The 14,137-nt window shown below is 39.4% G+C and overlaps 1 protein-coding gene across 1 annotated transcript in view; it reads right to left on the bottom strand.

Moving 5' to 3' along the window:
- Positions 1-2,258: 2,258 nt before the first annotated feature.
- MICAL2 (microtubule associated monooxygenase, calponin and LIM domain containing 2) overlaps positions 2,259-14,137 on the bottom strand; it is a 107,333-nt gene continuing 95,454 nt past the window's right edge. Inside the window, exons 32-35 of the mRNA XM_074149933.1 lie at positions 11,806-11,899; positions 6,113-6,212; positions 4,821-4,894; positions 2,259-3,889 (exon numbers count right to left, since the gene is read on the bottom strand). Of these exons, the coding sequence (XP_074006034.1) occupies positions 3,705-3,889; positions 4,821-4,894; positions 6,113-6,212; positions 11,806-11,899 (453 nt within the window). The 3' untranslated portion in view covers positions 2,259-3,704. The remainder of the gene's footprint in view (positions 3,890-4,820; positions 4,895-6,112; positions 6,213-11,805; positions 11,900-14,137) is intronic.

Genomic DNA, 14,137 nt, shown 5'->3' with positions numbered 1-14,137 from the left:
GCATTGAGCTAAAAAGCAGAGGTTAAAACATAAGCCCAAATCTTGCTTATTCACTTCTCTCACCTCAAGCACATTGTCTTGCTCTTTAAGGGTCTCCCACTGGTAGAAAGTGGCAAAACGAGATGACCTAATAGAAGTGAAGTAAGTGGAATTTGAAAATTGGCAGTTCGGTTTCAATCACCAATTCTTAGCAATCCATGCAGTGACACTTTTCCTTCAAGTCTTCAAGGAGCTCTTGTAATTTGTATGTCATGCATAAGGAACTTAGGTGGTGAATTCCTATGTTAGAGTGAGAAAGTTGTTGATCTCATGGAGTTTGCAACCTCTTGTGTTAAAGGTAGTCAGACAAATGTCAAGTCAAACCTTATTTCACTATAAAATGAATCTGTGAACTGCAAGATGGTGTGATTTACTTACCAGTACATTAATTAAGAAACTGATATAATTTCTTACCTATAGATATTTCCTAGACCCACATTATTACACTATAGGTATTGGTGGAGAGAAATTACTATGGAAACGATTCAGTGACTTCAGAGAGTGAGATATAATTTTATTTTTTCAAATAGAAAATTGCTCACATCTAGTTCATTTGGACCTAGTCAATACATTCCAGCACATCACATTATATGCAACGATGACAGTGACAGGACTTAAAAATGAACAAATCATTATAAGTTAGTGAGTCAATTCACAGAAAAGACTGAGCAGCAAGACAACTCATAAGCAAACCAATGTTTAAATACATTTCTAATACAAGCCAACCATATTAAATTGACCTGTGAACAGTGTACATAGTTTCTCTGTTTTTTCTCCTCCTCATCTACTCTCATGATATATGAAGACCTGCTTTAAATGACTGAAGAGTTTATTAATTTTCTAAATCACTTGCACAGTTCATTTTTGGATCTAATCTTGTGAGGTACTTAATATCAGGCAGGGTAACAGTAGCCTGACAGGGTTTTCCACCCAAGAGCAGACACACAGTTTTGGGTGGAGCATGTGTTATGACCACATGACATCCAGAAAAGTATCTTTTTAGCAAAGAATGTTTTTGAGGTCCATAAAATGCTGATGGTTCTCAGCTTCTGTTGACTCTAATACTCTCAAGAACTCAAATCTTTGCAGCTAAAAGGAAAGAACCCTTTCACATTTGGTTTTATAGCAAACAGGTATCTGCTGTAAACTGAAATCTCAGGGCTTATATACAATTCAGAGCAACCTGAACCTCACCAATTGTAGTGTGTGCATCTCCCCTGGGCAGACAGACTGGACTTTGGCAGATGAGAGCAATCTCCTCCTCAGGTCTAGGGGCATCATGTGTCCCTGAGGCTGCTCTTACTCTTTGTATGGCAGCAACACTAAGACTTTTTAGATTATAAAAGTGGGGTGCAAAAACAATCCTTGACTGATATAACTGGAGGTTTCTGCTGAGTTCTCCCCCTGTGTGCTAAGTACTAAGAATTTTGCTTTAAAACTTGTTAAAACTACCTTGAAAGCATTATGACTCTCCATTTTCAACAGAAACCTGTGATAGCTGTTCTAGACAGTCTTGTTCTACAGGATTACATGAGGCCTCTGGGAACAGCGGTAAAATCCAGAAATTTTCTCCACAAAAGTGGGAATACCAGCAGATCTCAACAGAGGAAATGAAAATATTTATTGCTGCTCTACCTGCTCTTACTTTGTGTCAATCTAAAGTAACAGAGTTAGTTAAAAAAAACAAACAAACAAACAAAAAAACCCAATCGCTGCAATCTATCTCACTAAAAATGTAATCTGAAGATCAGGTATGCTTAGCCTATGAATGATAGGGGAAAAAAGAACTCTGATGGTAACTTTGGAATACATTCAAGGATTCTGTTACGTCTTTCCATTGCGATGAACAACAAATTATATTGTTAAAGCCCTACATGTTATGTTTTAAGGGTAAACCCTGAAGTTATGGTAACTGAGAACATTGTTTAAAAATCTTAACTCATATTTTATTACTAATTATTTACCAAATCGATAAAGCTATCTACTCTACTATGCACAGCTTTACCTATACAAGGCTGTCAGAAACACACATTTATCAGTCAAAATCAGAGACAACATCCAAACTGTAAAATGTAACCAGACACTCTTATCTACTTTAAACAGTCTAATAAATAAATATAAATACGTAAATATAGTAGAACCATAGTATATTCCTTGCCCAATAGAGGTATATTATTTATCCATGGTCACTAGCAAAATTTTTTTTTTTTTTTATCTTTAGAAAGGGTATTTTAAATTTCTCACAATACATCAAAAACTTAAGATCATTCATGAATTACTGTGACAGGATCCAGTGTGTCTGCTAACCTACAAGTGCTTACCAAGAGGTTTTTTAGCTTAAAGCTTTTGTAACAGGAATGCTTCTAGCTTTGGCTGTACCATAGGTAACTGCTGCAAATTAGCACCATTCATGAAATAATGAGAACATCAAATCTTCTCAGAGCATGAGGTAAAATGATATTCAGAAAGAAACAGTCTTTCAGTTTCTCCTTGTTTTTTTCAGTTTGAAAATGTAGTGCATCATACATACAGTTGGGAATTCTACCAATCTTAAATAGCAGAATTATCTCAGATTTAAGAAAGTACTTAAATTACATTGAATACTAAGAATTTCTGCACATCTGCTTTGCCAGTATCTACAAATGCATGTACAAAAAAGATAGGAGATGTCTCCTTTAAGCAAAAAAGTATACATATACATTCTTGAGCAGCAAGACAAATGTAGTTTAAATATAGCCAGAACATTTTTCTATCAAATATTGACATTACAAATACAACATTTTTTGCAACGCTTCTGAGGAATTCTTCTCAGGGAGATCTTTAACTACTACACTACTCATCACATTCTATGATACTATTTGTGATGTATTTGGATCAAGCAATTATAAAACAGTTAGTCTGGATTACTATTTTTAAATTATCATTTAGCATATTTTAGAGAAGACCTTAATCTGTGACATACAAAAGCTTTTTTGAGCATGTGATAGTCTTAAGGGTAGTCACCCCTTTGGTAATCCCTTACCATTTTACAAAATGTAGGGATGTAATACTGCTTTAACTTCTTGTTCAAAAATATACAGTACATTAAAACTTAAAAATAACTGGAGAATTAATTTCTTACATTGCATTTACAGTAGTTTTAATGAGTGCTTATAAGTAGCTATTAGTCAAATGACCCTTCCTCCACCAGAAATAAAATGTAACCTTATTTTTAGATGAGATGCTTGCTTTCTGACCTTTAAATAGTTCAACATGGGTTGGCTGTGCCAAAATATTAACAAAACCACATACAGATTCAGACAAACAGATGGAAGCAATACCATCTCAAAAATACTAAATGATGTCATCATGTTTCTCAGGAACTCTATTCTCAGCATTAAAACAAAATTCCAAAAAAACAACATTGCTCTGATTTCCCTTTCACAGACCCTGATGCCCATCAGACAAGTAAATTCAGTCCTATTCCGTATTTTGGTGATCCTTTAGGCTGGTAGTGAAATGACTCACTCCAGTATGAGCAAAAGATCTGCTTAAGAGCTTTTGATAACAAAACGACATGTTTCCCCAGTAAACTGATAGTAAATTTGAATTCCTTCATTTTTCAGAAGACTGTATCTCCATGATTACAAATATTGCTGAAATCATGTTTATTTGCATGTGGCTGTTTAAATCCTGCGCAGTCGATAACCTCTAGATAACATAATGCTCTCAAAGTGCTGGTCTTCTGCTTTTTCTTTCACTCTCTGCTCCTCTAAGGTAGACACAAGTTTGTCTCTTTCTTCAACCACTTTCATCATCTCAGTAAAAATTTCATCCTCCTCATTCAGATCCATCTCATCTTTAAGGCTGTCTAAAAGATCACAAAACAAGAAGTCAAAATCCGGATCACTCTGTTATTACACTTTGCATTATAACTGTTGGTGTACACGTTGATGTAATATTATAGTCAATGACAAATGATGTCAATAGCAGTTAATATTTTTCATGTTACAGTTCAGGGAAAATTTCTCCTGCATTTGGGCCATTTAAGGTTGACCGCTAAGGTTCCTAAAATCTAGAGTAGATCTTTTAGCAAAACTTAGATTGGAAGGGGTAGGAAAAGCACTACTTGTTCATAAAAAACATTTCAGCTGGAGTTTAAATTTGGTTTATACAAGGTAAAAAGCCCAACCATGAAATGTAGTACCTGTAAGAAAAGGGAAAGGTTTTTTCAGAAAAAAGTATTGAAAACTGGCATCACTCATGATCCACATGCTTAGAACACAACAGGGTATTTTGGGGTATCCAGCACCATGTAACCCCCATCTCCCTGCATTCCTCCTTCCCACGCTCTCTTTTCTAATACCAGATGAAAAGACATGCCCAAACTGTAATTCCAAGTACCTAAAAGCAGTTCCGAAATACTGCAGTAACCAATATTGCTACAGCTACCATAAAAGCAGATAACCTCTTTTGTGTTTGTGTGGTTGAAGAAATTACTTTCTGCTGCTGCCCATCATCACGTTAGCTGGATGTTGCTGTCTGCACAGCACAATTAGTGGAATTACATGTGCGAGTGCTTCTGATCCAGTCAGTGTAAAACTGAGCAGGTTAGTTTAGCTGTCTTTACTAGAAGTCAGATGAGAAGATCTCACAAGTTGCATTTTGCTGGCTGAGCTGCTCTTGCAGAAGAGCAGAGGAGGAAGAGCCTCAGCCACTCTGGTCCTTTTTGAAGCCAGCAAGGACTCCTATGGGCATGGTCCATCACTGTGAGCTGAAGCATACTCCCCACTTTGACTTACCATCAACGGCCATTTTTTCTCTCAGCTTTTGTTCCAGCCTGCTTTGGTGATCCTCCAATTCTAGCTCTTGGGCACTAGGTACAATAAAAAGTATGTTAAAGAATAAGCTTTTTAAAATAAAGATATATACATTAATATTCCTTCAACAAAGAGCTTCTGTGTTCTGTTTATCCAGTATTTTCTCCTCATTGGCAGTCAAGGCTAAAAGCCTTGCCTGAGCCTACATTGCCACAGCAATCCCAGAAGTACCACCACCACCTTTTTGCATTGTGTATCACATTAAGCCCCTTCATACATTGCAACCCTTAAGGCTTTAACCAGCTGTGCTTTGCTGGTGGCACCCACAACGTGGTTCTGGATAGGACTGAACGCTCACACACATGAAGGGCACTGCCAGGCCCTCTTCACAAGAGTGGATCCTGAGGCAAGGGAATTAACACATGTGAATATTGTCCTGCAGCAATAAAAACAGCCTGCTTTTGCTTTTGAAACTGCTTTGCAGACATTGTCAGCAGAAAGGATTGCTACCGCAACACCCAATGACAACTGAAGTGGAAAGAAAAAGTTTGGCCCCTGGCAGCATCAGCACAGCTGGGGAGAAATTGGGGTGCAGCTGGAGCTAGTGGCTGGGCTGCAGGTCTGCACACAGCACAGGGGGCTGACTCAGTGATATGGAAATGATAAATGGCAATGAGCAGCCCACACTGGCGTGAAATCCAGGGGTGAGTAATGACTGCTGCAGCTCTCATCGCCTTCCCACATTGCCCAGAAATAGTTGAGAAAATAGCTGAGAGTCACCTCCGCCTATCTGTTGAGTGTTTTTCCAAGGAGGTGAGGTGAGGGAGCTACAGCCAATATTGTTTCCATCAACCACAGTCAGTGGCATCTGAGACAGTTATTTGCTTTGTGTATCTGCTTGTTTCATCGGTGTAGTGAATTCCTAGATCTTTTCTCCTATGTCCAATAAAAACCGAGATAAACTTTTCAGACTGTTTTTCTTCCACAGGAGAAAGTGCCTCACTGTTCATTAGACCCACATTATATAAAGGCAGAGCATCCATATGCTATACTGATTTAGAGTATCATATACGATTGAAATAATTGAACCACTATAAGAGGGAAGGATGAGGAGGGCTCCAACTGAAACTCTGTGTTCAAAGCAGATTGTAGCTACTCTGGGTACGTTTATTCCATGACAACCTCAAACAGCAGCACACAGCAAGGCGTTCAGGTGAAACGTGAGTGCACTTTTCCCCTCCCTGTCTTTAGTACTAATGCTTGTCCTTACTTACATAATCAGGAGCTCAGACTCATAACGCATTAATTTATTCTTCTCCAGGACCAGCTCAAACCATTCATGTAGCATCTGAGTTTCATCCTTTGTGCCTGAATCTGTTTAAAATAGGAGAGTTAGGTGTGCATTACCAGCTTTCCTTCCAATGCTCTTACAACTTGAGTTCACTTTAAGTAGCCCTCATTTGTAAGCCTAGGTGAGTCCAAATGTAGGGTTTTTTGCTGTATGTAACTGACATCAGTAATGTCTGGGTATAACAGCTATAACGTTCTTGTCTACATTTGGTTGAATGTTGTAGTTTATTAGAGTTAAAGGTGCATTAGATTTAAAAACACTTTTGCTTTGGAAGTTAAGTTTTTTCTTTCAAATAATCATATGGTCTTTCTTTTTTTCAAAGGGCACTTTTTCTTTCTCTTAGTTCTGCCTTTGACAACATAGTTTCTCTGCTGATACTGGACTCTGGCAGCTGAACTACATGTATAAATGGGTATCCCATTAACACAATCAGACTTCAGGATGTACATCCTGGCAAGTATCAACTTGGTCCCTGCTTCCAGTGGGCATCAGATGCACAATCGAATCCTCTACAAATTTCCATTCATTTGCCAACTGGCCTCTAAATTTGCATCTGGTTTGAATAATAGGAAGGGCCATGGGACAGGAAAAATCTGATATTACTGGGTGGTTTTGTAATGCTTTGGGCTAGGGCATCACTGATAGGCACTATTCAGGCATGAAACATGAGATGGTCACTCTCCCAAAGAACACACCGCTTGACTCTACCTTGCTGAGGAGGAGGAGGAGAGCTTTCCCTTTCAGCAGGTGAGGGCCTTTACTGCTCCTAAAAAGCCATCTATACAAAAATCTTTGGCAATGAAGAACCTCTGGCTGTTTTCAAGTGGCAAGTCAGAGCACGCACATATTTCTTTTCCTTGCTGTCCTTTTTAACACACTCATCACTTCACATTTTCCATTAATTTTCTCACAAAACAAAACCAGCCCACCACCTCTTGTTGCAGAATTACAGCAGAGGCAATGGCACTGCAACACACTTCCCATAATGTCCCTCTGCCCATCTGCCCTCTGTTGCCACAAAAAAGTGATCATTTGTAGGAAGCAAATGTCTTGCACTACTCCAGGTTGAGGCTACAATTTAGGTGACAGGCTGACCCCTTCAGAAGCATAAAACCAACAGCCAGCCCATGCTCCTGCCTCAGCACATGATAGTTGCCCATCCCACCACACTGCTGCCGCGTGTTTGAGGCAGCCAGACCTGGGACAAAGCAAAAAGAGGTGCCATGGTCAGGCAGGGGAATGTAGCACTCTTCTCAGTCCTTGCATCACGCTGCTAGATAGCCAAGCATAACACCACCATAAACCAGCCTGGCTGTTTTCTGTGGATGAAGACTTATGTGATTTCTCCTACTTTAGGAGGACTGCACCTTCGTTTCAGATAACTGAGAGCACTGAAGTCTAAGCCCAAAGGTCTCAGGTCCAAGCTCCAGAGATAACAATTACAAGAGTATCATTAAACTAGGTTACCAAGTGGAGAGATAGCCAGAGTCCTGGACAGCTCAGCAGTGTTTCAGATGCCTCTGTGCTGGCATTTTGACACACGCTTTGTTCTCAGCCCAGGAATTACCCTCTTGCCTCTACTGCTTCAGCTGTCCTTCACTTTAACATCAAAGCCAGGATTTGACTCCACTCAAAAACGGCAGTTTAAAGCCCATCTCCTCCGGGCAGTAATGATCTCGCCTGAGTAGCCCTTTAGCAATCTTCCTGAGCAGGGGGAAAATTGTTGGGTGTTTGGGATCACCGGTCGCTTTGCCTGCCTTCACCAGGCACTGTCATCCCAGAAAGGCCAGGTCACCTCTTGCCAGCGTCAGAGGAATTACATGGGCCCCACGCCAAGGACAGGAGTCATGCTGGTTTGGGTGCAGTTCTGCAATTTCTCATCAGGATTTGACTCCAATCTGAAGTTACCATGAAACAGAAGGATAAAGCAGCAGGAGAGGGCAAAGAAATCTTCATCCAGTTTCTACCCGATTCCATTAAAACTTGACAGTAATGGATGTTTCCTGTGGGTTCTTCCAGGTCATCAAGCGATGATAAAAAAAAAAGTCTAGTCAGAGTGACTGCTGGAGCAGTTCTCACTAGAATATGTCAATGGTAACTTCTCACAGATCCAGTGCAGGGATGCAGCGTTAGTATTCAGAGCCTTAGGTCTTTGTATGCCACCATCAGCAGTTAACATCAAAATTTGATCTATCTTACTGTCAGTAAAATCATTGCAATTGTAGGTATGCATATGTCCTGCACCACTCACACAGAGGGTTACTATTCCCTGTTTGCTGTTTTCTTGGTTAGGCAAAAACATTCTTTTCTTTAACATCTCCTCTGTAAACTTTAAAGTCTCTATATCTCTAGCAAAAGACTGTGCATCATAGGTTGATTGAGGCAAGCAAAAAGCAACACACTTCTCAAAAATGCCACCCATTTTAGCAAAATCCTCACTGCAAGCTGAAATAAAAATAGGCCTTGTTTTTCCTCCTTGTCCATCCCACAGAACAGCCCCCAAGTGTCCCCAGGGGCATTTTTTTCCCTGAGTTTTTCAAATGTTTGTTAATAATAATGTTAACAGTTATTTAAGTTTGATGGAGCGCTTTATGCCTTCCAAGGGCAGAACAAGCCAATGAATTCTTTTGTGTAATACAGGACGACAGATCTTTTTAAAGGTTAAAGGGAAAACAATTTGTGAGTTTGTTTTGTGAGCCATGCTGGCTTTTTCTTACAACATTGCTAAAGCAAAACTTTCCTCCTGGTTTACCCAAGTCTCCTTTAACTTGGATCCCATTTGAAAGTCAGATATTCTTCTAATTACATCATAGTAATTTCTATATTCATCACTTTTGATGGAATGACAGGCTGTAGAGTGTTCTCAAAACCTTGACCTTCTGTTCTCCATAGTGATGCTACACTGTCCCTCCATACTCCAGTCACACGGTAAAGAGTGCTTGGCCAGGTTGCGCTCTTTTAAGAACAGCTAAATCTCGTATTTCTTATTCCTCCAGGTTTTCAACCGATCTCTTTTAACTCTGTTGAAAGTTCTGAGAAACCTTGGATATGCTCCTTATGAAATCAAAAATTAGCTGCAATGTGTGCAGATACTTGTTCACCTTCCAAAACATGGAGACATGTCTTACCATTCAACACAGATTTTCTTCTTTACCATCATTCTTCATGATTTGTTTAGTCAACTGATCAGTTATGCTAATTTCAGTGGAAAATGTGTTTTGAGATTTTTATTTCTGTATTTTCTTGTAGGCAGAAGATCTCCATAAGCCTCCACAAATGTCAGTGAAAAACAAAGCAATGGTACAACAATGATTTATTATTTGGTATTTTGAACTAGAAAAAAGGAAATAACGGGCATGAAATATTATTCATAGGATTGATATTATTTCTTTTCTTTTTTTCTTTTTTTTTTTTTTCTAAGTGCATGAATTGTTGTCACTACAATTAGAAGATCATCAAAGCCTCATTTTGCTCATCAGTCTTTATGGCAGTTGTTTCGAACCCACGCATGTTCTCTTCTAATTCAGTTGAGGAGCTAATGAGTAACTCCCCCTAACAAAGGGGCCATTCATCCCAGGCTTACAGAATTATTAGAGGACAGTTGCGTAAATGTCACTGAAGACTAGTGTTTGCAGGCTTGTCTCTAAATTTGGTTATTCACAACCTTTGCAGCTCAATATTATTGCTGAACTGTGATCGTTTTCTAATTACCTTATTAATACCTATTAAATCACTTGAATTGCATAAGATCAGACCTCCTTAAATACAACTTAACCTAATAAACACTGGTCATTCATTAAACAATAATGCTCATTATTTTTAAGAAGGTTGAACAGAATATTAAACTCGCCAATTCCTGCATCATTAATTGTATATTATTATAAGCAACAAAGCACTCACATTTTGTTTGGGAAAACTTACAGCTTCATGCTTTTGCACCAGAAGAGCTATTGAGAGACAGTAACATCCTACGTTTCAGTATCTGCCCTATTTGTAACTGGCCACCTACACACAAACAATCAACAGGAAGAAAAAATAGTACTTTCACCTTAATGAGGGCAATCCAATTACTAAGGATGGGGAGAGAATGAGAAGCATCAATCTCTTGGCAGACAGCCTTCTTTAGGAAATGCGATTGTCAAAACAGCAAAAACAAGAGGTGGCTCTAGGCCATTTATCCCAGTATTCAGTGCCTATCCCAAGAGCAAGAAGCCTCTTGTCCCTCTATATTTTTGACATTTCCAAAAAACATCCACCTTGATACAAATCAGCAGTAAAGAAAAAGCTAACACTCTAAATCCTCAGTCTTCTAACAGACTTCCTCACAGGCAGTGAGACAAGTGCCATCTGATTCATAGATTCATAGATTGGTCCAGGCCAGAAGGGACCTCCAAAGGTCATCTAGTCCAACCTCCCCGCAGTCAGCAGGGACTAAATAATGATATATAGTCATATATCATATCATATGTAGTCATATAATGACATAATGATAAATAGTTATGTTTTCATTTAAGACAAAAAAAAATGCTAGCCTTTTAAATAGCATTTGAAATAGGTTGGCACTATCAATTATAGGAAATCAGTTAATAAAAGGCTGAACAAATGATGCCTTACTGAACTGATTAGTGCAGTGTTAGAATGGGGGCGGTAACTGCTAAGAAATATGGTATTAAAAAACCTGGCATGTAGAGATTGTGCTGGGTTGCCTAGCTAAGACAACAACAAGATCAGGTGCCAAAATACAGCTAAGTTTTCAGTGTTGTGCAACTGCTTGTCATGAAAGCATGAGGCTCAGCTTTCTAAAACAGAGGTAAATAAAGACACATTTGCAATTGGGCTGTCAGATCCCCAGAACTGCAGCCCCCTCTGAAGTCCCTTACATGCATCGTTCACAATCCCATCCCTGTTTTGAGCCTGGCAGGAGCACCCAGATGTCCCATCCCCCTCCAAGAGGTCTCCCCAGCTTCACCCCATGAGCACTGGGGAGCATTTGTAAGGCTGGGCTGGCAGGAGGATGCCACAGTCCTGGGTGCTTGGGATTGTTGCTTCAGGTAAGTAAATACCTTGCCTCCAACCGGGGCCAGGACAACATCCCTGTTATCTTCTACCCACTGGGGGAAAGGCTGTGTGGTTCAGGTCTGTGTGCCTGCATGCTGCTGTTGCTATAGCATGGTCACCAGCTCTAATCACATTAATGGCATTTCACACTCTGGGAGAAGTCATTAAGGACTCTGTTACTAGGCACGGGCTGCTGCTGGCTTGGTAACTGAGATACAGCTCCTGGAAACCTCACTGGTTACCTCCAGAAGATGAAATTAAGCTCAGGACAGGATTTAAAAAAAAATGGAGGGGGGAGGGAAATGTAGATTCAGGTTCAATAGCAGGGCAAATAATTCCATATCTGCGATAGCCAACAGTAATTTATAGCACTCAGTGTAAAGGTGCTTGAGCTAACAGAGTTTGAGGAAAAGGGGAAACAATAATCTTTGTCCTTCCAGTTACTCTTTCATTTCAGATTTTGCTCTGGACTCTATTTCTATGACAATCATTAAAACCCCTCAGCTTTTAAAAAGGTTAAAAAACCACCACCAAACACACAGACATTGCTTCATTTACCTGATTCTCCTCTTAGTTCTCTCTCCAGTTTGACACCAAAAATCTCCAAAGCTCTTTGTCTTTCTTCCAATTCTTCTAGTTGGCGCTGGATTGCCTGCAAAATCGTAATGGTATGAAAGCTACAGACAGCGCTTTAAAATTCGGAGACAAAAGATGGTCTCAGTGGTTAGAGAAACAGCTTGAAAAGGTCTCGGAGGAGTCATGGGATTTGCAAACTCATTGAGGATATTAGGCGCCTAAGCAATTTAATAATTCCACTAGGTATCTATCCACATTTTTAGTGGGTAAGTATCAGAGGTATTAAAAGAACCTCAGTTTTTCTGAACTTTTTACTGTTGTAAAACAGAAATCAACGTTTCTGTGTCTCACAAGGTGTGAAAAGTCATTACCTTACAGATTCAGAGGCACATATTCTGAGAGGCTACATTAATAAAGCTCATATAAATATCAAAGTTTTACAGCTAGAAAGCTTGCTGGCTATTTTGTTGTCCGTGGGGTTTTGTTGTTTGTTTTGCTTTCATATTTCACAAGCCTTTGACACAGGGGGGAAAGGGTCTAATAAGTAAGAAGTGATAATTCAGTGGCACTTCAGGAAGGACTTCTACATTCACTGATCTGTCCCCTTTTAAATAAGATGTTCAGAGGTGCCATGTAGATAGTAGGCATGAAACACCTTAAAAGGTTAAATTGTCAAAAAGAAACGCTCAGCAGTTCCCATTTCAGGCTGCGTTAGGGAATACTAAGCCAAGCCCTCAGCAATAGCCTAACAAACGTGAAAGATGGTTTGAAAAGTTTGGATGTGATTATTTCCACAAAGCAGTAAAATAAGAGAAGTTGCTTATGCATCTAATTTTACCTTGCAATAATTTACAATTCTCAGATAAAAACTGGAGCATAGTTGTTCTTACTTTGGATTAAATAAAATACTATTTGTCATGATTTAACCCCAGCTGGCAGCTAGAACCATGCAGCCGCTTGCTTACTCCCACCAGTTTGGATGGGGGAGAGAATCAGAAGACTAAAAGTGAGAAAAAAATTGTGGGTTGAGATAAAGACAGTTTAAAAAATAAAGCAAAAGCTGCATGTGCAAGCAAAGCAAAACAAGAAATTCATTCACTGCTTCCCATGGGCAGGCAGGTGTTCAGCCACCTCCAGGAAAGCAGGGCTCCATCACGTGTAATGGTTACTTGGGAAGACAAATGTCATCACTCCAAACATCTCTCACTTCTTCCCCCAGCTCTATATGCTGAGCGTGATGTCATATGGCATGGAATAGCCCTTTGGTCAGTTGGGGTCATCTGTCCCAGCTGTGTCGCCACCCAACTTTTTGTGCCCTCCCAGCCTACTTACTGGCGGGGCAGCGTGAGGAGCAGAAAAGGCCTTGACTGTTTAGCAACAACTGAAAACAGCAGTGCTCTACCAACACGATTCCCACCCGAAACCCAAAACACAGCAATATACCAGCTGCTAGCAAAAATTTAGCTCCATTCCAGCTGAAACCATGACACTGTTTTAATTTTACATGGGTTTTATTCTGTCATGGACTTTATAGTAATGGCTAGAAATTACCTTTTTCTAAAATCTACTGGTTCAAACACAAAATTTCTCTCCTTTTTAGTAATACATTTTGCAAAAGCAGTAACATCTCCAAAAATGAAGGTTTCAGACTCACATCTGAAAAACAATTTATTAGCTTTCTTTTTTAATTTAATATTGGTACAGAAATAGCAAGTGGGAGCTCCATCCAAAACTATCCACTTGTTATAGTAACACAACAGAAGATGATAGACAACTCTGCCCATAAAAAGCCTGCTCTCCCCACTACCATATCTTGATTACCATTACAACCTAAATTAATGAGATTAAAGCTAGCTCAATTTTCTCTGCCCTATGCTACAGTACAGACACACACAAAAAGTGCTAATGGTCACATAAGCCATTAAGTTGTGTGTGTATATATATGCATATACATATGTATATGTGGTAAGTGAAACAGATAAACCTGAAAATTCTGACACCAGAGAGAACACAGTCTGAGATCAAGTCGTGCAGTAGCGCATTCCTAAATCTTTGAACTACAACTGGAAATAATAAAACATTAGCAGAGTCCAGAGCTTTGCCAGCATTTTCCAAAGAGCAGGGCCTGCATAAAGTGAAGTCACTTTCCATAATTAAGAAAGAAAATTATTTACTTTCACTGTTGTAGGAGAGAAAGAACAAAACCTATCACGCTATTTTTGCATGCTTCTGCAGTACATAGGGGTAATAGCTCAGTTCCTTACCTTCTCAGCGGCTGATATTATTCCTCCTTTCTATGTCTTTCCATCTTAAG

This window comes from Numenius arquata, chromosome 6 (genome assembly GCF_964106895.1).
Source record: "Numenius arquata chromosome 6, bNumArq3.hap1.1, whole genome shotgun sequence".
Taxonomy (NCBI): Eukaryota; Metazoa; Chordata; class Aves; order Charadriiformes; family Scolopacidae; genus Numenius; species Numenius arquata.
The sequence above is the reverse complement of the archived record's forward strand: the minus strand, read 5'-3'. Positions and strand labels throughout refer to the sequence as shown.